Source organism: Microcaecilia unicolor, chromosome 5 (assembly GCF_901765095.1).
Source record: "Microcaecilia unicolor chromosome 5, aMicUni1.1, whole genome shotgun sequence".
In the NCBI taxonomy this organism is placed as follows: Eukaryota; Metazoa; Chordata; class Amphibia; order Gymnophiona; family Siphonopidae; genus Microcaecilia; species Microcaecilia unicolor.
The window spans coordinates 52,903,761-52,929,234 of NC_044035.1; the positions used below are offsets into that span (position 1 = coordinate 52,903,761).

Sequence of the window (25,474 nt, forward strand, 5' to 3'; positions counted from 1 at the left end):
TCTGCCATCATTTACTGCATTACTATGTTACCGCCACCCATTGAGGTGTGGTAAGGGCTCCTATGCTAACCTGGCGGTAACTGGGTAGTTCATGGTGCTGCCTGATTACTACTGGGTTAGCGTCTGTGGAAATATTTTTTGAATATTTCTGCTAGTGCTGGAAATACCGCACGGTGGGACAGAACTACCACCGTCACCTTCATTGGGCTGGAGGTAGCTCCGGATTGGTGCATGGTAAGCCTGCAGTGGGCTTACCGCCACTTAGTAAAAGGGGCCCTAAATTACCTGTTTATCTGGTAGAGCTGCCCATTACCTGCCCATGTTCCACTCATGTGAACAAGAAAACAACAAGACAAACGATCTGCAAACTCCAAGATGGAAAAATAACAAAGCAGATCAGTAAAGAAAAATATTTATTAAATGGCAACCAAATATTCAAAACAGCCCGACACTGGCCGTGTTTCGCCCAACAGGGCTGCGTCAGGGGCTACACAATGTTCCTTTAAGATCAAGGTTAATATTCATATTGATGTAAAAAATGGACGTTGGTCTTAAATCTTCAAAAATGTGGTAAAAAAACAGCATAACCAAATAATCTTAAAAGGTAGTGACGTGAGTAACGTCCTGCACCCTCACAACTCAGCATTTCAGAGTTGTGAGAGTGCAGGATGTTATTCACGTCACTACCTTTTATGATTATTTGGTTATGCTGTTTTTAAGGCACAGGCGGGGGGGGGGGGGGGGGGGGGGGGGCTGGTCTGACAGAGTGTGCAACACATGCACCTTGAATAAATACACCACTGATCTCTGATCATTTCCCATCAACCCTTCTGTCTGCATTTTGTCACCATCAGCTACACTAGCAAGCTATGCTAGGCATATACCACCTTCTCAGTGAAGACACATTTCCTCTTGGCCTCCCCCTTTTTTATTTGATATGACTTCTTTCCCTTCAATATGATCTTTGTGCCATAATTGTATAGACAGGATGTGCTTATGGAATAAGCATTTCTGCACAGAAGAGGAAATCACATTTTGGATGTGTTCAAATGGAGTCCATCAGTCCCATGCCCATAAAGGCTACTGTAATCACGACACCACTGGAATTAGGGTCAGTGAGATCAGCAGAACAAGGTAAAATCAATAGTAGTAGTGAATAAGTGGCAGCGTCAGTGCTTGGAATCAGGTTAATTAGGTCTCTTGTCCACATGTAATGTGGTTGCTGCCCTGTCTGTAGGATTTTGCTTTGATATTTGTTGCCTTTCATCTTTCAGAGCAAGAAGCATGCCAACAAAGTCCGACTTTACTACATGCTGCACCCTGAAGATGGAGGTCCCCCCTCAAAAAAACTCCGACCTGATGACCCAGTAAGTGCTTGTTGACTTTTTTTTTTGTTACATTTGTACCCCGTGCTTTCCCACTCATGGCAGGCTCAATGCGGCTTACTACCTTCTCAACTTTCCTATGTTTCTTCATTTAATATTTTCTTACTTTCTCCTTCTTTTTCTCTTCTGCCCATTCTCTGTCACTTTAGTACTTTAATCTGCCAAAGAAATAAGACTAAAACATAGAAATACAGAGCATGATGGAAGATAAAGACCAAATGACTCACTGAGTTTTCTCATCTATACTTCTGTCACAGCTGGGTCAAACACGATGAAGAACACCATGAACCCTGGCCCTGTGTTATGTGTTTTCACCTATAACAGCACCCTTCCCCTTTAGGTTGAGACTCTACTAGTCAGGTGATGGTAGAATGTAGCGTACAAGTCCAAAATGTTCTTAGGGGACTAGTTTGTGCAAAGTGGATGTGAAGTTGAGGAGTGGCCTAGTGGTTAGAGCACCTCTTGCAATCCAGAGGTGGCCGGTTCAAATCCTGCTGCTGCTCCTTGTGATCTTGCGCAAGTCACTTAACCCTCGATTGCCTCAAGTACAAACTTAGGTTGTGAGCCCTCCTGGGACAGAGAAATATCCAGTGTACCTGAATGTAACTCACCTTGAGCTACTACTGAAAAAGGTACGAGCAAAATCTAAATAATAATTTTATCAAATACATGTGTACACACATGGGGTGAATTCTATATATGGTGCCAAAAAAAGCGTTATTCTATAAACACGCTTAAAGTTAGGTGCAGTTTATAGAAGAGCGCTTATGCCCAGGAATCATGCCTAACTGTAGGTGCGGCCATTTGCACCAACTGAAATGTGGTGCAAATGTACACTCCTAAATTAGGCGCATTTCCCCCTTATTCTATAACTACGTGTGTTAATTTGAGGAATGCCCCTATCCTGCCCATGACTCTCCTGTTTCCACGCCCCCTTTTTAAACTTACATGTAAAATTTAGGCACAGATCCCGCACCTAAGGTAATGTGCGTATTTTCCAATTACAAGTAATTAGTGCCAACATCTCTTGAACTATTAATAGTGTCAGATAGCGCAATCACAAACTTAATCTGCTCAAATTAACATCAAATGCTTACCTCATGACAATCATGGAGTAGAGAGATCCCAAGACCAACGATGGTCAGCGTTTTGCTTTGCTGCATCAGGGTCAAAAAATATTTTAATAGTGCCGAGAAACAAGCAGCCGTGTTTCTTGGTGCTATTAAAAGAATCCCAGATGTTTAGACCCTGAAGCAACAAAGCGAATGCTGGCCATCGTTGGTCCTGGGATCGCTCTACTTGGATGTGTTGATGGAGGCTCGAAGACACCATGACTGTCATGAGAAAGGTGCTTGATATTAAACTATATTTGAGCAGTCGCAAACAATCTGACAATCGTTAAAGAGATGTTGTTGGAAGGTTTTTTCTGCAAGTGATGAAAAGTACAGTTCTAGAGGTTATTATACCTGGAGCTTTTTGAGGCTTTTACCTTCCACCATTTCTTTCATCTCTTGGTGCTATTTTGTGATGATTATTTTGGAATTTGATGTTCATACCAGGGAGGTGACTTCTTTATGCATTTTGTGAGCGGACAGATTTATTTTTTGTAAGTGATCGTTTTTTCGTCCACATCCCACTTATAGATTAGTGCCAATAACTGCTTGTTAACAAGTCAATTATTGGCGCTGTTATTCAGTTAAATTGTGCACACAAACTGGACGTGCACCCAAATTTACTCACGCAGTTTTTAGCAACTTTTATAGAATTTGGGATATAGGAGTTAATTTTATAACAGGGAACATAGGATAAGAAGGTAAAAAGCCACCTAAACTATTTTATAAAGACAAAAATGTCCAAAAAGCGGCACAAAGTGGTATTTGCATGTTTTATTTGCCAAAATGTCCAAATCGCTATTTTCAAAAGCCATTTTAAGACATTTTTCTATGCAGTCTGTCGGCAGTACGTCCAAATCACGAGGGAACATGTTGGAGGTGGGATTAGGGCTTTCCTAACACTTGGACATTTTTCTACCTTAATGGAACAAAATAAAAATGTCCAGAGCTACAATTTAGACATTTTGGTCTAGACCTGTTGTTATCATGACTAAGTCACAAAAAGGTGCCCTAAATGACCAGATGACCACTGGATAGATTAAGGCATGACCCTCCCCATACTCCCCCAGTGGTCACTGACCCCCCTGTCACCCCCCACAGATGTGAAAGAAACAGTACATACCGGCCTCTATGACAGCTTCAGATCCTATGGCCAGTTCTATTTGAACAGCAAGCAGGTCCCTGGAGTAGCCTAGTGGTCAGTGCTGTGCATTGTAGAGAAGGGAACCCAAGCCCATAGCCCACTCTGTTACACTTGTGGTGGAAAGTGTGAGCCCTCCAAAACCTACTGTACCCACATATACCTGACACCTTCAGCCATAAGGTCTATTGTAGTGGTGTACAATTGGGTACAGTAAGTTTTGATAGGTTTTGGAGGACTCCCCATACAATTTAAGGGGGTAACAGTGAGATGTGTACCTGGGACCATTTATGTGAAGTCCACTGCGGTGCCCTCTAGGGTGCCCCCCTGTTCTGTTGGGATGTCTATGTGGCCAGTCTACTAAGAATGTTGGCTCCTCCTACATTCCCAAAACTTGATTTTGTGCATTTTTCACTTGGACTTTTTTTTTAAAATGGTCCAAAAAAATAGACGCATTAAGCACAGCAACAACTAGCAAGTGGCCATTAAAAAAAAAGATAGACATATTTCAGGTTCAAAAATGGCCGTGTTCGCTACTAGATTTTTGAACATTTTCTGCAAAACATCCAAAGCTGGATTTAGACATATCAAAAATGCCCCTCCAAGTGTCTTTATAAAATACTAGCGTAATGATACATTAGAGCAGGTGTAAATGCCCATGCCTAGATTATTTAAGTACATACCTAAATTAGCATATTTTATAATCTACACACATGCAAACTCTGCCCAATTTTCTTCCAGACGCCATCCCTGTTCATGCTTATCAGACAATAGCAGGGCATTTACATGCATATATGGCCACAAGATTACTCTCAGAGTATACCCACAAATTTGCATCTCTTTTTAGAGCAGATGTAAATTTCTGCATTGGCATTTGTTGGGGTTGAATCTGGGAGCCTATTTTCTCACCTAGGAGTACTATTACAAAATTACCTTCAATGTGTGCCAAATATAAGTACACCTTAGTTCTATCAAATACTAAAGTTACTTACACATTATGGACTAGATTCTATAAATGACAACTAAAAATTCAGCGCCAAAATGAAATTTGCTTAGGCGTATTCTGTACAGTATAATTTAATTTAGGCATACTTTAAAGAATAAGCCTAAATTTCTGCATGATTTATAGAATATGCCAAGTTCCAGTCCAAGTGACTAAATTTAGTTGCAGTCAATTACGCCAACTAAAACCTGGTGTAATTCCCAATGCCTAAATTAGGCGCAGAGCGAGTATATACTATAACCATGCACATAGATTTTAGAAACGCCCAGGATCCGACCATTCCTTGCCTATAACCACACCCACTTTTCAACTGTGACATATTTACACACACCATGTTACAGAATATACTTAGCAAGTAGTGCGTGTAAATTCTAATTAATGCCAATTAGTGCTGATAATTGGTTAACATCCAATTATCAACACTGATTAGCTTGTTAACTAATTAGGCCATGCACATCGTTATGGAATACGCTTTGATTTCCATGTGGAAAGCTCAGTGTGATAGATAGAATCCCGGGGTATGGACTAGATTCAGTAAATGGTGCTCAAAATTCAGCACCGATTCTCATTCCTAACTACAGGCACCAGACTTAGGCTTGCTGAAACCTGGTGTAAATGCTGGTGCCCAAGTTAGGTGCGCTGCAGGTCATATTCTATAATTCTGCATGCAATGTTTTGGAACGCCTCTGCCACAGACCCTTTTGAGTTACGTGCTAGTAGAGTTAGGTGCCATGCCTTATAGAAAAGCAAGCAGCTAGATGCATGTGCAAATGTTAATGAGTGCTGATTAACCTCGATAATTGGTTGTTAGCACCCAATATTAATTGGCTCATTACTCAATTACTTTGCATGCGCACAAATTTGGCGCGCAATTCTGGGCGCCATATATAGAATCTGGGGGTATGAGAATAAGTAAACTAGTGAGAAAAAGCAGTAGTAAAAAAAAGCATTTTGCACATGATGTCAGTGTCTTGCACTGAGTTTGATTGCTAATCCTCATTATATTGGGAAAATGATGGAACATGGGGGTTTGCTATTTCTTTCTCAAGGGTGAACCTTGAAGTTAGAGGCAGCCATCTTATGTTATGTAATGGATAATTCACAATATGAAATTGAATAGTCTCTCAGAGTGCATAATTTAACTACATTTATTAGGCTAATGAGCGTTGCGTAAGTTCATACCAGTGAAAGGAACATTTATAAAGTTCAGGCATCATAGTTGATAAATGGCTATGCCTTCAGGGGGTGAAATGCTCTGCTATGCCCACTCATCAATAAGATGCATGCCTACTGGGGCAGCTTTAACCTTTCTGTGTGGTTTGTATTCAGTGTTGTGCTATCAATTGCTCACAGAGGTACTCTGGCTAGCTCTGCTGCACTCCATGATACACCCTGTTTTATCCTATGCTAATTTAACAGGAAGTTTCTCAGAGTCCCCTCCATTGCCTACTTGCTAATCTTTTCTCCCTGACATCATGGTTTCCAGTCTTGCATGGAAAAATAACTTATTCTCCACAAGAACACTATTCATACTTATTTTTGTTTGATGTTAAACATATTTTGGATACAGCTGAAAGAAGCTTAGAAGGAGAAAGAGCAAGTAATTACATTGCTTATACAGGGGCTATGCACCTTCTTCAGAGCTTTCACAGAAATAGCAAGTTATTATTGATGTGCAATAATGGCCACTCCTTTTTTTCCTCTAATTTTCTTTAGCTCTATTTTCATTTCATTTAATGGATTTATTTAACTTTTCTTGAAGTCTGTCCCTCTGTCCCCGAGGACACCCAAAGCAATAAATAACAATAAAAAATGGAAATCATTATAAGATACACAAACTTTGAAAAAAGTTATAAAATCATTAAACCACATTAAAACAAAATTTACTTTTCCTTTTGAAGGAAGACCTCACTTAAGACCCCCATTCCCTGCAGCAGCTTGGAGTAGATTCAGCAACATGGTTTTCTTTCTTTTCCACTGATTTTGTGGTCTATTAGCATTAATTTGCATATCTTTGGAGACAACTGAAAATAGTTATTTAAAATATTCTAACTTTTAATTATATTTCTTTGTTTTAAAGAATAAATCATTTTCTACTGTTTGTTTACATGCCTCTGGGTATTTTCTTTTTTTCTACTTACTTTTATAATTTCAAAACTTTCCTTCTCCTTTTTCTTTTACTTTATATTCATTGACTTTCCTTTTGTTCTTCTCTTGTACTAATGTCTTATCTCCTCTCCCTTACCTGGTATCTCTTTCCCTCCTTTATTTGCTCCTTTTCTTATCCTTAAGTTACACACTTGAAACTCCCTTCTTCACTTGCACACTCTTTTGTCCTAAAGGGGTTGGACGGTTTCCTAAAGAACAAGTCCATAAACCGCTACTAAACGGACTTGGAAAAATCCAAAATCCCAGGAATAACATGTATAGAATGTTTGTACGTTTGGGAAGCTTGCCAGGTGCCCTTGGCCTGGATTGGCCGCTGTCGTGGACAAGATGCTGGGCTCGATGGACCCTTGGTCTTTTCCCAGTATGGCATTACTTATGTACTTATTATCCCAGCTCTCTCTCTCCCCCCCCCTCCAGTGCCTCATGAACAAACATTGGTGGGGAGAGTAAGAAAGGAGGGAAGGAAAGGGCTCTGGTTCCATGAGCGATGCCAGCATTAATGGCTTTCTATTCCAGTGATAAATTAATTCTTTCCATTAGTGATTGAGTTTGGAATCTGGGCATTATTTTTATCAGAAATTATCAGTAGACCCCCAAGTTCATTCAATTGATCTCTTATGATTTGCACAATTGCACCTAATTTGTTAGTTAGGTTTCTTTTTGACTCTGGACCAACGGATAAAGGTAAGTAAGGAGCTAATTTTGACAAGAGTAGATTACTGCAATAAACTGCTGGTGAGACAGCCCAAGAAATATTTGCTTTTAATGAAGTATATATAAAACATGGCTGCACGCGTGGATACAAATAATAATTACAGAGAAGGAATGAGACTTGTGATATATTGTCTTCATTACCTCCCAGTTGAGTTTATGATTTTATTTATGATGCTGTGTCTAAATGATGAAGGCTAATGTTATATGAATGAACATATTTGGCTCCGTTTTCTAAACTGCTCTCTCAGATCCCCACAGGGTTCTTTCCTGGCTCCCTTCTCACTAAAAGAAGCACAATTAACCTCATCTCAAATGTTCACCTTCACTTGTATTAACCCTAACTGCCATCAGAAAGTCAGGTATCTAAAAGTTATCTTAGATTCTGAAAACTAGTACATACTTGGTTATTTAATAAGGTCTTTAAAGAGAAGAATGAGCTTTTAATTGTTTTTGGAATGTTAGGGGCCCTTTTACAAAGGCGCGCTGAAAAATGCCCTGCGGTAGTGTAGACGCATGTTTTGGGTGCGCGCAGAATCATTTTTCAGTGCACCTGTAAAAAATGCCTTTTAAAATTTTTTTCCGAAAATGAACGTGCGGCAAAATGAAAATTGCCGTAGGTCCATTTTGGGTCTGAGACCTTACTGCCAGCCATTGACCTAGTGGTAAAATCTCGCGTGGTAACTGGGTGGTAATGACCTATGCGCATCAAATGCCACTTGGCGTGCACCCAATACGCACATCCGAAAATAAAAATTGCGGTAACTCCATTTTGGCGTGCTTTGGTTGCTCGTAGACGCTTACGCAGCTTAGTAAAAGGGTCCCTTAGGTAGTTGTTCATTCCTTTTAAGTCTTTCAGTAGAGAGTTCCAGGATTTGGTGTATATGTATGTGAAACTGGTTATGAATATAGATTTCTATCTTAGGCCTTGGCATTTGGGATAGTGAAGAGTTAGATAGGATCTTGCATTCTTGTTTGTGTTGTGTGATGGTGGTGTTGGTGCTATTTATGCTCTGGTCTAAGTGTATTGGAGTTGGCTATACATGTGTGCGAGATGAAATCCAAGAGGTTAGTTTGAGCTGTTTTCCAGTTTCCTGGAAGCCTGTAAAATAATATGCAGCATAGGTGGTTGTGTAGGGTACTGTTGGTGATTCTAATCAATGCTATTTCTAGTTGTGGTGTTGTGGATTCCGCAGTTGCTTCCACTGTTAAAAAAAGATCTGTAGATCAGAGCGATGCCACCACCTTTCTTTCCATTTCTGGTCCAATACAGGATTTTTTAACCGGGAGGACAGAGGACCAGGATTATGGAGTCTTCTTTGTCATGGATCCATAGTTTGTTGAAGAATACCAGGCCAACGTCTTCATCCAATATCCAGTCTTTTATTATTTCTGTTTTGTTTACAGACTGCTGTGGCACTACCCGGATAGTGTCACTGAATATCTTTACAGACTGTTGTGGCACTATCTGAATTCAATGTAACAATTGTTACAGGTTACTTCCTGTTCTGGGGCAGAGGGAGGGAGCTGCAGCGAACGAGAGAATTTAGCGAGCATAGCGAACTGGGAGTAGACAGGCGCGGGCTGCGGCACCCCCCAGTGGCGTGCACCCGGGGGGGGGGGGGCGCATCGGCGATCTGCCCTGGGTGCCGTCGAGGGTAGGAACGTCACTGCTTGGATTTGTTCGTTTTTGAAATGGACGCCTTCGGTTTCCATTATCGCTAAAAACCGATAGCGCCCAGCTCACAAACGCCCAAATCCTAGGCATTTGCCCCGCACAACCCGTATTATTGAAAAAAAGATGGGCAGCCATCTTTTTCTGAAAATGCGGTTTGTCCCGCCCTTTTGTATGGCCGCCCACGGAGATGGGCGTTCGCGTTTGATTATGCCCCTCCACGTCTTTCACCTTAAGACGTTCTCCAAATTTTCAATTTTCTTATGTAGCGGCTCATTCCCTTTAATTAACATACCACCCTTTTTACTAAGCCATGCTAGTGGCTGCTGTGGGGCAATGCCAACACAGCCCATTCAAAGTAAAAGGGTTGTGTCAGCATTGGCGCATGGCAGCCACTAGCACGGCTTTGTAAGCAGGGCAGTAAGTTTGAGTTTCTGTAGTTTCCTTAATCTCTTTATCCAGCATCATTAGCTTGTTTTCCATAGGACTAACTTTATGTTCCAAAGTGTTTAGTCTGCCCAAGTCATCATTAAGTATCAAGTTTTTGAATAAGAGAGTTTTCCATTTTTACCATTAACTCCCAAAGAGAGGATAAAGTAATCAGTTTTGGCTTCTGAATAATATCCAACATACAAGGCTCTGCAGGTACAGGGGGGGACACTCAACTGCTGCAGAACTGCTTGAAGAGAGCTTAATTATGTCATGATTAGAAACCAATAAATTAAAATTCAGCTGCAATAAAACACAAGAAAAAATTTTTTCTAGACAAGATGTTGTCTCTCTGTCTGGGCAAATTTAATGTCTAATGCATCAATATCTCTCTCAGGTCCGCTTAAAATATTGGGAGTAATATTAGATCCTAACCTTACATTTCACTTCAGCTATTATTAGTAAATGCTTCTTTAAGCTTAGATTGATTCGGTCAATCAGCAAACTATTGGATGCAAAAGCAATAAGAACGCTGGCCCATGCATTAGTTATCTCTCACCTTCACTATTGTAATAGCTTACTTCAAAGGATTTGTGCGACAGGCGTCAGGCGTATGCAATTAATCCATAATACCGCTGTTAAACTAATTACTGGCGCTTCAAAATTTGATCATGTCACTCCTCTTCTTCAGGCAGAACACTGGCTACCAATAGCCTATAGATTTCCATTTAAAATCGTGATGATGGTCTATAAAATATTATATTTTGGCGATCCATCATATCTATTCTGGTATGTGATCCCTTATATTCCCATCTCGTATGTTGAAATCATTACAGCAAAGGTTATTGATTATTCCTTCTTTCAGAGCTATTAGTCTGGATACCATTTAACGTTGTTGCTCCTATGTTCTGAAGTAATCTACCATTATACCTTAGATTGGAGCCCTCCCTTCAGAAATTTAAAGCAGGTCTAAAAACACTCCTTTTTGAGAAAGCTTTAGAAGTGTAGTTAATCATATAATACATAGGAGGAGAGCCTGTGAAATGACCAGGCCTTTGGAGATAAAGCAATGATATTTTAATAATATTAACAATTAGTAATGATTAATAATAGAATATGTTACCATTTATTTTATCCTTTTTCTTTCTGTTTTAATTCTCTCATACGTCTTTCTTTTTAATAATTGCAACTTCTTTTCACTTAAGTTATTTTATAGGTTTTGGTTGGTTTTTTACATTTTTTTTTACAATTTTATTCTTATTTATTAATGCTACTATCATAACCCTTAGATGGGCCTCTTTTACCAAGCTGTGCTAACATTTCCTGCCGGCAATGCCGACGGAGCCCATTCAAAGTGAATGGGCTTTGTTGGCATTACTGCACCGGGATAAAGGAGGCCCTATAGGTGGTATACCAAATAAAGTTGAAACTTTGAAAACTTATTTAAAATTTCATAAAGTTGTAGACATGACTTTCCTCTCACTTAAAATTAGGTGCAGTTTATAGAATAGCGCTTACGTCCAGGTGTCGTGTGTAAATTTATAGTTTATAGGGTGGTTGGTGGTATTTTATTTGATAGCTGCCAGATATTCATGATTTACATTGAAATGTTCAGAACAATACTTAGCCTGCAGTGGCCAGTGTGTTTTGAAATGCTGGCCACTGCATGCATTTTCTACCTGCGTATTCAGCTTTAGGCCATCCCTAGTACCAGCACTGAATATTTAGGGATTGGGCAGCCACCAGCACTTACCTAGGTACTGGCTATATTCAGACTGGTACCCAGATTCTTCAGGAGCAGCTACTTCTGTGCAATGCCTTTTTGCTGTCCCAACGTTATCCAGCAGTTACCCTGTTAGTGGACTGAAAATCACCTCTAAATGGATGACTCCCAGCTTCACCCAGACTCTGCCTTTGGACTACCTCAGCACTAACTGGATAGTGGCAAGATGGTCTGAGTAGATGTTCATCAGCTCTGGTCGGTTAAGCATGGGCGTAGTTTGACTGTTTCATTTGGGGGGGGGGGCAAAGGATGGGGTGGAGCATATTAGCATATTAATTTGCATATATATATATATATATATATATATATATATATATATATATATATATATATTCAATTGAATATGCTAATATGGAGGAAGGAAGGAAGGAAGGGAAAAAGAGCTGGCTTTTTTGTGGAATAACCATAATGAATATGTATGAGATATCAAGCCAGCTCTTTCTCCCTTCCTTCCTTCCTTCTTTCCTCCTTACCCAGCACTCCTTCTTCCTCTCCAGTAGTATTTCCCCACCCCCCTTTCCCATACCATGCCAGTGTTGACCTTAGAAACGCATAGGCTCTATATGTAGATCCTTCAAGAGGTAATGTGTCATGATTTAGGCTCTACACCCTTTCTAATGTTTTGGTGCCACCTCAGTAAGGCCAACACACAATCTCTCCACTGCAAAACGCAATACACAAACTTGTGCAAAAACACACTCATATCCTTACTAAACCATAACAGCACTAATTCCAAGGACAGGACGAGCTACAACCTTATGCGTGAAAAGGCAGAACTGTAATTACACCAGGCAGGCTCTAAAACACCAATACACTACCTCGTGAAAAAAAGCAAAACAAAAAGGACTGCAAATACTACACGCTAGCAGAATACTGCACCTTGATCACACATGAAAAACACAAGACACAAGGAACTAGAAATCAAAAAATATGAAGGCAAAATACTGGAAAGTTAACTGAAGAAGTCAGACTCAGCATGCAGCAATACTAGAAAAATTGAAACTTACATGCAAAATATCACAGATGCACATTTCAAAAAGCTGACATATTCCAATTAATAAATTCTGAATAAAATACTTTTTTCTACCTTTGTTGTCTGATCATTTAGTTTTTCTATTTGCAAATGATATGTATGCTTAATTTGCAGTTCCCTCTCTTTCAAGCATCCCCTCCTCTGCAGTTTGGCAGCTGGCCTCTCTCTCAACTGTCCTCCTATTGTCCAGCAGCTCACCCTTCTCCCTCTCACCTCCTGATTCTGCAGGCCTTCTCTCTCTCAACCCCCCCCCCCAGCCTTGTGATTCAGCTCATTCAACCTCCCTAGTCCAACAGCTTCTCCCCTTTCACCCCCCCCCCCCCACTGATCTGGCAGCTTCCCTCTCTCTGACCCGCTCCAATTCGACAGTTCTGCTCTCTCTCAACCCCCCAGGTGCCTGTAATCCAGCATCTCCCCCTATGTCAATCACTCCCAGCCTGTGCGATCCAGCAGTTCCCCCTCTCTTAACCCCTCCTGCCCCTGTGATTCAGTAGCTCCCTTTCTCAAACAACCCCCCATTCCAATAACTCTCCTCTCTCTCAAGTCTCCCCACCCCAGCACTTGCAATCCAGCATCTCTCTCTCTCTCTCAAATACTCCATCCATCCAGCAGCTTCCCTCTCTCTCATCCGCACCAATACGGCAGCTCTCCTCTCTCTGAACCACTCTCTCAGACACTGTAACCCAGCATCTTCTCCTCCTCTCTTAACCCCCTCCCCAGGGTCCCAGCAGATTTCCCCCCTCTCACCACCTACCAATCAGGCAACAGCCTCTCTCTCAAGCTCCCCCCATAGGGCAGGGCAGCCCCTCTCTCTCTGTTCCCCCCCATATCCTCCATGGTTCTGCAGCTCCACCCCCCCATCTACTTTTAAATAAATGCTTCTCTTCTCTAGCAGCGGTGAACGGGCTAGCGTAAAAGCAGCAAGCAAGCGCTGCCAGGCTCAAGTACTCCGTCCTTTGCTTTCTGAATCCTGTCCTCTCTGCGTCCCGCCTTCCTCTGATGTCATTTCCTTTCGGGCAGGACGCTGAGAGGGCAGGATTCAGAAAGCGAAGGACGGAGTACTTGAGCCTGGCTGCGTTTGCTTGCTGCTTTTACGCTTGCCCGTTCGCCGCTGCGGGAAAGAAGATTAAGTTGTTTTCGTCGTCTTTGTTGTTTGGGGGGGGCATTGCCCCCCCTCGCCCCCCCGGTCTATGCCCATGCGGTTAAGTACTGCTGAATGTTTGGCATGACTCAGTCAACTTGAGTCAACGTGAAGAGCTGCTCCTACCTGGTTACCATGCTGGATATCAACCTTTTTTTTATTTTTAGCTTGAATATCCTCAATTATTATCATTTTCCACTTTGTTATTTATTCAGTTTTATTAGTGGGGTGAGCTGGATTTTGATGGGTGATGCATAAAGGATGGTTCAATACTTGAAGGCTGATTTTAATTTGGTATAATAAGTTTAATTGTTTCATTTGCTTCCCATTACTAAGTTCCTCTTCTACCATGCTTTTTCTGGGTGAAAGTGTTGCATACATTTGGATGGGATTGTACAGTTTTGGTTGGTTTTCCAGTACCATGTTATTTTGGGCAGGGCAGTCATTGGGCAGAATGACACCAAGGATGAGGATTTCTTTTGGCACTGTGTCTCCATCTTAGCTTGCCTGCTCACAGATTCCAAGACTGACTGTAAAGGGAAGCAAGGAAGAACCTCACCAAGGTTCTTTTCGCACTCATCCCTTGTGACAGCTCTGACCGTAGCGGGCTGGGGGTGAAGGGAACAGAGGAAATTTTGTATTACCTAATCCAGTTTTTCTTGACTTCTGTATTTTTCTGGTTTGACTGTTTTGTCTGGGGTAAAAGAGGGGATTTAGTTTAGTTTTGTTACATTCTACATATTAAAAGGTAAAGTCATATTCTAATATGTAACTGTAATGGAGAAAGCTAATCAGCTAGCTGAAAGTCTTGGACTAACCGAATTCAAAGCCACTGTTGGATGGTTGGAAAGATGGAAAGAGAGGAACAACATAAAATTCAAGAAACAGCATGGTGAGGAACAAGACACTGATGACTTTGGTGCTGAAAATTGGGTTGTTTCAGTTCTTCCTACCATCTTGAACGAGTTTGCACCTCGTGACATTTTCAATGCTAACGAAAACTGTCTCTATTGGCGAGCGATTCCTGATGGAACACTTGCATTCAAACAAGCCGAAACTACAGGAGGTAAAACGTCGAAGGACCGACTGACGGTCCTCCTTTGCTGCAATATGGATGGGAGTGAGAAGTTGGAACCACTCGTCATTGGAAAGAGCAAACAGCCCCGTTGCTTCAAGAATGTTAAGTGACTTCCTGTGTCATATGAGGCTAATGCAAATTCATGGATGACTGGGGAAATTTGGAAGCAGTGGCTAAAGAAGTTAGACACTAGAATGCAGGCACAAAAGCGTCAGATTTTGTTGCTTTGTGCTAATTGTGCTGCACACAGTGATGATGTCAGGCTGTCTAACTTCAAGGTGGTCTTCCTGCCACCAAACACTACCTCTCTGATCCAATCTATGGATCAGGGCATAATAGCCAATTTCAAACAACATTATCGGGCTCTTGTGCTATGTCGTCTGATGAGCGTTATGGATGACCAGACTGGCAAGGATAAACATACTGTTGAACGGGCTCATAATCTATCACCGTTGGATTCCCTACATATGCAGAAAGAAGCTTGGAATCATGTTACACCGGCAACCATTGTGAACTGCTACAAGCGGGCAAGCTTTTGTTAGGGATGTGGAGAGGGACGAAACAGATGCAGCTGTTGCAAATGCTTCAGATGAACAGGTTATTGACATCCCAGCCGGTGTTACTGAAGAGGAGTTTCATCACTATGTAGCTGTTGATTACGATCTACAAACAACTGACAACAGCACTGATGTCCAGATATGCGCTTACACGCAGGCAATGGCTGGTGATGAAACAGATGATGAAATGAGCAGTGAGGCACATCCTGACAAAATTCAACAACCTCCTCCTGCCACTTTTACAAGAGCGCTGGAGAGTCTCAACACCGTGCGGGCCTATCTGGAGGCCACTGGATGTCAGTGCTATGACAGTTTTTACCGTCTGGCAGTCTATGAAACTCACAGACACAAAAGTGTACAGAGGACTTTGACTGATTACTTCAAGTAAGCCTAATGTCAATTAACGGAGACTGTATACTGTACGTATAATAAACAGTACTGTACATATATTTATCAGATGTCAAGCTTCTTTGGGTCACAATGGTTAAGTGCACGCTCTGGTTAACTGCATGTATTTCTTTGGTCCCAGACCCTTGCACTTAAGCGGATTAGAGAGAGAGAGAGAGAGAACAGCTGCCAACCAGCTTATGCCTAGGATACCTATTAAGTGTGAAGGTCCATAAGGAAACTAAGAGACTGTGTTATTACATTTTGCTACTTTGAATCTGCATGTAAATAGTTGCCTTGAGCTTTGTCTCAATTTTCCTAACACATTCAAGTTTACGTAAAGTCTTTTCATTCAGAGCTGCAACTTCTAGCCTGGTCTGACTTGTTGGATAAAAAGAGAGTGCTGAGTGAATTCATTATTTGCACCTTTTGCCTCCCAGATTTAGCTAGTCCCAGTCCTGACCTCTCTACAAACTAAAGAAGTTTCATAAAAATAACTTGCCTGATGCTCACAGCCTAAAATGGGGTTATCCCTATTTTTATTAATCTAGCCCCATTATATGGATTAATCTCTGTCTTGATATTTGTTCTGAATCCAAAACTTAAGTTTTCAGAAAAAAAAGGATACAGCTCTATTTTACTAAAGCTTTATAAGATACCCAGTTATGCGTGTTTCTGATTTATTTCAGTGCTTAATGAAGCATTAGAAAACTGTTGTCACACTTACTGCTATTTCATCTTTGATTTAATATCTGAGATGTCTGTTAATTGTAGTTGTAATTGTATATTTTATACTGTTTGTAATCTGCCATGAGCAAGTATTCAGGGTGGACAGGGCTGGGAATCTGGTATACAGACCTTGGGAATTCTGCAGTAGGGGTGTCTGCAGTAAATTCCACAAGGCCCTACCAGAAGCAATGAAATTTGGATTTTGCAGTGACATCACTAGTTGCTTGGATTGAATTTACCAGCACTAAACAGATTCTGAAAGGTAGGAATCGGGATGGGCATTCGTTTGCAACGATACAGGAAATGTCAATGACATATCCCGTGTTGTTGTATGACTTTATCAAACAAAATGGGCTGGAAAAAACCCCACAAAAATTCCTGTTTATTGTTTGCTGATAATAGTGTGCATTCTTTTGAGAGAGTGCGTATTTTTTCAATGAATGTTGCGTATGTGCGAAGTCTGTGCCCTGAAAATGACAGATACAAATCAAGGGGCTGGTGGTTGGGAGGCGGGGCTAGTGCTGGGCAGACTTATACGGTCTGTGCCCTGAAAAAGACAGATATAAATCAAGGTAAGGTGTAGACAAAAAGCAGCACATATGAGTTATCTTGTTGGGCAGACTGGATGGACTGTGAAGGTCTTTTTCTGCCGTCATCTACTATGTTACTACGTATCAAGCATGCGCAAACCACTCTTTCTGAAATAGTGCACGCTGTTTGCATATCGTGAGCACACTTAGGGCTAGATTCTGTATATCATGCCTAAAATATCAGCGCCAAAAACAAATATGTCTAGGAATATTCTATAAAATATGCCTAAGTTTATGCATACTCTTTAGACTATCTCCTAAGCTATAAATTTCAATATGCTGTTATAAAGGAGGAAAAAAGCCTCAACAGACTCCTGAAACTTAGCTCTATGGCTATCAATTCATAGGAGCTCTATCTGTCATCACTGGCTTAAAAAACCTCCTCCTCCCTGTAATTTATTGAAAGCCAAAACTCGCACTTATCTTAGCTTTGACTAGACGTTGCTCTCATTAACGCTCAGTCTTTCTATGCCATGGCCTTTATAGCTTAGGAGATATTTAGAGATATACTGAGTAACTGATGCTAGGCAATGCTATATTTTGAGTAAGTCGGTGTTTCTAATACTCTTTAGAATATGCTAAAATTTGCATGCGGTTTATAGAATTCGCTGAGCGCCCATCCATGCGTCTAAATGTAATTGTGGGCAGTTACGCCATGTACAGGGCCGTGCCTAGGGTCTCTGGTGCCCCCCTGCAGACTATCAGTTGGCGCCCCCCCCCCCCCCTCCATCTAGCAGAGCAGGAACAGAAGGAAGCAGGCAAGTAAGCCGGACCTCAGGAAAAAATAGCACTGTATGTATCCCTCATTGATAAGTCTCTGAGTCTAAAGTTTAGCAATTTCATTAAAGCAACATGTATTTTCATAACACTTCAAAGATTTCCAACTCAAAATCGGAATGCTAATTCAAAATGTGAGCAAAGTCCTCTTAGTTTCCAAAGATTATTTTTTTAATCTCCTTTGCACCAAAGGATATAATTCAGATCAAACATTTGTCTCTGATCAACTATCTCAGATCAAATATTTATTTCAGATCAAATATTAAGGTTTCCTTGCTTACAGTCACTTAAATCTACCTAGCCTTTATATAGCTTATAGGATTTAAACACTCTTAAACTGAAATTCACCCTTTTCTATTCTTCATAAACTTCAAGTAATCCTGAAATATTCAGATCCTTTTCTCACTAGAGAAACTTCAATCTCCACCAACCTCTTTTCATTCATATTTTCTCATTTACCACATAATCAGGCACTCTTTTATAATTTCAGTCAACACACACAGGAACTCACAGCTGCATGTCTCTCTTGGCCAAACCCACGGTCAGTTGCTGTCTCACTCTCTTCCCTTCCCGGCAGATTTCTAACAGAAGCTGATCATCCAATCAGAGAGCTCTATTTGAATGCAGATTAACATACAGACACTCATGGGAATTTTTAGTGAAAAACACTAGATAAACCCTTCGTTTTTGGATCAAACTCCACACTTTTGATCAGAGCTATGACCTAACATTAAGGCTGTAAACATTCCATCATTTTTTATCCATAAATATGCAAATGAGAACCTCCCCAAAACGGACTAATTTGCATATGATTTAAACAAATCTGAGCATATGACAACCAAGTACAGACTCCCAGCACCTGAATTCTGCAATTAGATTGAATGCAAATACTTTTAAAACTTATTTTTTGCACTTTTAAAATTTCAGGTTCTCTTTAATTTGAATTCTGTTCAAGTTCTGAAGTTCACCCTGAGTGAGGAGTTATCTCCAAACCAAAGCATATATAGCAATCTGGTTGCATTCTCTCAAATAACTTGAAGAGCCTGCCTGCCTCAGTGAATACTGCTGCGTTGTTTTCACTTCCATGAAAAGGTGGGCAGGGGAGATAGGAGAATTGCAACTTCAGGTAAAAGATTTTGCAAGTGAGCGGCGCCCCTCGAAGGAAGGTGCCCCCCTGCCTTGCTTACCACGCTCACTGCATTGGCACGGCCCTGGCCATGTAAAATGGTGTAAATGCCAACACCTAAATTAGGTGCGGACTGGATGTATTCTAAAACAACGCACATAGATTCTAGCCATGCCCCCTTTTCAACTATGCGACTTGGATTTTGCGCATATCACGTTACAAAATACGCTTAGAGAGTTGTACATGTATATTCTAATTAATGCCAGTTAGTGTCAATAATTGCTTGTTAAATGGCAGTTATCAGCGCTGATTGGCTTGTTAACTAATTAATTTGTGCACGCAAATCCAGAATATGACTGGATTTGTGCCTGCTATACAGAATCCGGGGGTTAATGATTTTGCTCCTATGAGGAAAAAATGGTCAAATGAAAACAAATAAATCAAACATTCCCAGAAACGATATGGGGAATGACAAACATTTTCTGTCCGCTCATCCCTAGGTAGGAGTGTCCCTTGTGTCTAGTATTCTAATCAGAGGAGGAGATCAGTACTGGAGGGAACTGCTCAGGAATATGCAACCCTGTGCAAATTTCAAATCCTTGTCTTGGGTCCACATCCCTGCCTCTGACCACTTTTGTGAAGGGATAGCCTTCCAGCCTACAGCACTAGTCAATTAAGTCCATATAGTTCTAGTAGTAGAGACATCTGATTACCCTTCTCAGAACAGTCTATAAAAGGAAGTCTAGGAGCAGATACAGTAATCAGAAACCGCTTAGGTTCTTTACTGTACTTGGGACAGAAAAATATCCAGTGTACCTGAATGTAACTCACCTTGAGCTACTACTGAAAAAGGTGTGAGCAAAATCTAAATAAATAAATAAAATAAATTTCATCTGGGCACCCAGGACTTTTCAATCCTATACTGAGGGTGCTGAAACATCCGGGGCTGAGGGAAATACAGGAGCCACTTACAGCAACCAGCTTCTTGGGGACACCACATCCATCCATCCAGGACTAACTCATCATTTAACTTGCTTCAGAGCTTCAAGAACCCTGAGACTCCTAGCCAGTGCATTTTTTTCTAGCAAAAAAGGTGCAGGAGCTCAAATGACAGGCCACCTTGCAGGGGTGGGGTGATCACTGAGAGACCAACCCCACAATACCCAGGCCCCCTGCATCCAGTCACAGAATCTATGACAAGGCAGAATTGGTGTGTAGAGCCTGAGCTTTTTCATTAAAACTTGGGGACCATGGGCCAATTTTAGCAGACAATGGAAAAGGTGCCGGTACTCAGTACCCCCAAGTACCCCCCTCAAAAAAAGCCCTGCTCCTAGCACAGCTAGTCTCAAAGAATATAAGTAACAATTCCCTTTGATACCTAATTGAAGCTGACTGACATAACACTTGAAAGACATTTAGTCGGGGGTAATTTCTCCAGGTGGGTTAGTTTTGTGCATTGAAGCTCTAAATATAATACATTTTGGGCTTTTTGTGAACTTTTTAGTTTTGTGCATACCATGAGAGGAATGAACCTCACTTCTAAGACAGAGAATGTGAAGTATGATCTCAGTCTCTTATATTTACTGCTAACACTCGCCGTAGTACTTGCATTGTGCCAAAGAGCTTCTTTCTGGAGTTCATAAGATGTAACATGTATAGGCGATTTATCCAGGTGCGCTTGGAAGATCTTTTTGATCAAGCCTGTGACACCCAAAATGATGAGAAATATTTCTGTATCTTTTCTCTTAGTCTTGGACTGCATTTTTTGGTACTTGAGGATCTTCCCTCTCTCCACGCAATTCACCACGTAATCGCTCGGGACTGACATCTCTAGAAACAATGCCGTTCTGGTGTTTTTCTCTTTAATATTTAACAGAAGGAGAAATAATACTTTGTCAATTGTTTTGTCTAATATCTCTGCCAAAGTATCCATGACCATGTATCCATGGATCCATGACCAAAAGGACCCTATAATCCTAGACCTGTGCCTTCCAGGATACAAAATCACACACTGGACCAGAAAAGAAAAGAGAGGCGGAGGCATAGCACAATCTATCGGTTCCACTTTACCACCGAAACCACTGCGGAGTCCATAACACCTCAACTTGAAATTGCCTCAATCAGAATCCACAACAAAACTCTACGCAATCGTGTGAATTGTGTCCTGTTTTACAGACCTCCAGGTAATTGGAACGAAGGCCAGACCAACTTCATGGACTTCATTTCAAACATATGTGTAACCAGCTCCAATACATTAGTACTAGGAGACGTCAACCTTCACTTAGAAGACCCGAACTCTATCAATGCACAAGAATGTAAGGAATTTCTCCGTTTATGCAATCTCAAATGGCCACAAATGCAAGCAACCCACGTCAAAGGGCACACACTTGATCTCATCTCACACAAACTCTCAACAGACCAGAACCTAACAATAACAGATACGAAATGGACAGAGACACCCTGGACTGACCACCACAAACTAAACTTAACCCTACATTGGCGGAAGAAGAGTATACAATGAATACTAGAACACACATCCTACAGCATAAGAGGTCAAGTAGACACAAAACATTCTGGCAACTAATATACAATAACGAATGGGCAACACAAACAGACTCCATATACTACCTCATAGAATGGGACAAAAGATGCAAAAGCATACTAGATGAAATTGCGCCCTTACGAACAAAAACCCCACGCAAACATAACTCGACACCATGGTTCAACGATGAACTGAAAAAGTTAAAAACACAAACCAGGAAACTCGGAGCATGGAATAAAACAAACGATAAGTACATATAAGTACATAAGTAATGCCACACTGGGAAAAGACCAAGGGTCCATCGAGCCCAGCATCCTGTCCATGACAGCGGCCAATCCAGGCCAAGTGCACCTGGCAAGCTTCCCAAATGTACAAACATTCTATACATGTTGTTCCTGGAATTGTGGATTTTTCCCAAGTCAATTTAGAAGTGATTTATGGACTTGTCCTTTAGGAAACCGTCTAACCCCTTTTTAAACTTTGCTAAGCTAACCGCCTTCACCATGTTCTCTGGCAATGAATTCCAGAGTTTAATTATGCATTGGGAGAAGAAAATGTTTCTCCGATTTGTTTTAAATTTACTACACTGTAGTTTCATCGCATGCCCCCTAGTCCCTAGTATTTTTGGAAAGCGTGAACAGACGCTTCACATCCATCTGTTCCACTCCACTCATTATTTTATATACCTCTATCATGTCTCCCCTCAGCTGTCTCTTCTCCAAGCTGAAAAGCCCTAGCCTCCTTAGTGTTTCTTCATAGGGAAGTCGTCCCATCCCCACTATCATTTTAGTCGCCCTTCGCTTTACATACACTCAACACATGGAAACAAATTCAAAGAAAATACAAATACGCAATAAGACAGGCCAAAAGATCACACTATAAAACCAAAATAGGGACAGATTACAAAGACATGAAGAAATTATACCAACTCGTGAACAAACTCCTAGACACCAACTTGGCCACTACCACGAATACAGACATCTCATCTGCAGATAAACTTGCGAAGTACTTCAATGAAAATATTGTAAACCTACGCAACACGCTACCTCAGAACAACACCGACATTGAAAACTTCCTTAATGAATTGGACCCGACCATTGGAGAATACCCGGCAGATCGGACCTGGTTAAACTTCGCCCTCCTTACCGTCGAAACAGTTACCCAGGCGATTAGTAGGTTTTCCAACACTCACTGTAAACTAGATACCTGTCCCAGCTACCTAATGAAATCCCCCCCCCTGACCGCTTCATAGCAACTCACATCCCACCTAAAGTACATGCTTCAGTAAGGCCTCTTCCCTAAGGAAAATGGCAATATCCTACTCACCCCAATACCAAAAGATACCGAGAAAAAAACAAACAAAATCACTAACTACCATCCAGTAGAATCTATCCCATTGGTGGTCAAATTGATGGAAAGCATGGTAACCAAACAACTTACAGATTACATAAACAAATTCTCAATATTACACGAATCACAGTCAGGCTTTCGCCCCCTCCACAGAACAGAAATAGTATTACTCACTCTTCTAGCCAAATTCAAGCAGGAAATAGCAACAGGCAAAAACATCCTTCTCCTCCAATTCGACATGTCTAGTGCATTCGACATGGTAAACCATAATATATTAATAAGATTACTAGATAAATTTTGGATTGGTGGAAACATACTTAACTGGATCAAGGGCTTCCTAACCACAAGAACATATCAAGTAAAATCAAACTCAAACATATCATCACAGTGGAAAGCAGACTGTGGAGTACCACAAGGATCACTGCTATCACTGATCCTATTCAACTTAATGATGACCCCACTTGCCAAGTCCTTATCCAACCATGGCCTTAACCCTTTCATATATGCAGACGATGTCACAATATACATTCCTTACAAAACCAAACTGACAGAAATCACCAATAAAATCAAGCTCGGCCTGAACATCATGGATTCATGGGCAAATGCATTTCAACTAAAACTCAATAAAGAAAAAAACTCATTGTCTCATCCTCTCATCCCAACACAGCGCAGACATCCCCACAAGTATCAACACCCTAGATCACACCCTTCCTATCTCAGACAGCTTGAAAATCTTCGGCATTACAATGGACCATAACTTAACACTAGAGAGCCAAGTGGCATCCACAACAAAGAAAATGTTCCACTCAATGTGGAAACTCAAACGCGTGAAGCAATTATTCCCAAGGGAAACATTTCGCAACCTGATACAATCAATGGTACTAAGCCACTTAGATTACTGCAATGGAATTTATGCGGGATGTAAAGAACAAACCTTAAAGAAACTTTAGATCGCTCAAAACATGGCAGTGAGGCTTATATTTGGTAAAACGCGATTTGAAAGCGCAAAACCCCTCCACGAAAAACTAAACTGGATCCCAATCAAAGAACGCATCGCCTTCAAAATCTGCACCCTGGTTCACAAAATCATCTACAGAGAAGGCACGAGTTACATGACAGATTTGATCGATTTAACAATTAGAAATACACCCGAATCAACATGATCTTATCTAAATCTGCCCTACCCAAGCTGCAAAGGACTTAACTACAAAACAACTTACGCATCTAGTTTTTCCTACATAAGCACACAACTGTGGAACGCATTACCAAAAGCCTTGAAAATGACGTAAGACCACCTAAACTTCCGGAAATCACTAAAAACCAACCTGTTTAAAAAGGCATACCCTACCGATCTAACTTAAATGCCTAATCTCTGCAACACAACCAAACTAAAGCACGTAATGGACATAACACAACTCTTCCGTTCTCCGATTCCCTAATGTGGCTGTGCCACATGAACTTGATCTTACCACAACATCATCCTGTATTTGTTCACACCGGAGCCTGCAAAGGCCTCTCTGGTAAGCCACATTGAGCCTACATATAGGTGGGAAAATGTGGGATACAAATGTAATAAATAAATAAATAAAAAGGTAACTATTACTGTTGTTTTTGTGTCACATTTACTATTGCCTAATAACTTCTATTAAGCAAGTTGGTTCAGAATCCAGCTACTACTGAAAAAGGTGTGAGCAAAATCCAAATCCAAATAAATAAAATTTACTATAGTGGTCTGACTTATTGAGAGAGAGAGAGAGAGAGAAGTGTGGTAATTACATCTGGCCTCCTGGTGCATGCCAGTCCCGGGCCATGATCCCAACAAGCAGAAATCATATTTATGGGGTTTGCACTGATCCCAGGCACATATTAGGCTGCTCCCTATGTGAACTCTAAATATCCCTTGTCACACTTGTAAAGAAAATCATATACCCACAATCCAGCGGGGTATCTCCAGAAGATGTACCAGTCTAATAAGGGAAGCCTTGCTTTCTTCATCCATGTTGCCGAGTTACTGAGTGTGCAGAACATACAGTCCCAAAAAGGATTAAGTAACTTTTAGAAAGAGAGAGGTCTGCAGCAGAGACATTAATAATGGAAGCGGACATTGGTTTCCTGTTTTGTTGGCTAAGCAGCTACTCCTGTGAAATGTGATCTCATTTTGGCAGCAGGAGAGAAAGGCCTTTTGCAGTTCTTGCTGCCTGAGAAAGCGTGATTCAGCACGTCTGAGGGAACAATTTGTGGTGGGCTGATGGCTGTATGAAGGAACTTGAAAGAAACACAACCCTTGCCTATTCAGCAAACTGGTAGGGTATGAGGGTCACTTTGTAGCATCAGATGGACAAGATGTGACCTGAGTGTTAACTGTTGTAGGAGTCAGAGAAGAGCGTGTATATACTACTACTACTAAACATTTCTAGAGCGCTACTAGGGTTACGCAGCGCTGTACAATTTAACAAAGAAGGACAGTTCCCTGCTCAAAGGAGCTTACAATCTAAAGGACGAAATGTCAAGTTGGGGCAGTCTAGATTTCCTGAATAGTGGTATAGTGGTTAGGTGCCAAAGGTGACATTGAAGAGGTGGGCTTTGAGCAAGGATTTGAAGATGGGCAGGGAGGGGGCCTGGCGTATGGGCTCAGGGAGTTTATTCCAAGCATGGGGTGAGGCGAGGCAGAAAGGGCGGAGCCTGGAGTTGGCGGTGGTGGAGAAGGGTACTGAAAGGAGGGATTTGTCTTGAGAGCGGAGGTTACGGGTGAGAAC

At 41.2% G+C, this 25,474-nt stretch overlaps 1 protein-coding gene across 1 annotated transcript in view; it reads left to right on the forward strand.

Annotated features, from left to right (window-relative positions):
* Positions 1-25,474, forward strand: part of LOC115470035 (zinc finger matrin-type protein 4-like) — a 239,821-nt gene that overhangs the window by 12,332 nt on the left and 202,015 nt on the right. Inside the window, exon 2 of the mRNA XM_030202900.1 lies at positions 1,275-1,367. Within this exon, the coding sequence (XP_030058760.1) occupies positions 1,275-1,367 (93 nt within the window). The remainder of the gene's footprint in view (positions 1-1,274; positions 1,368-25,474) is intronic.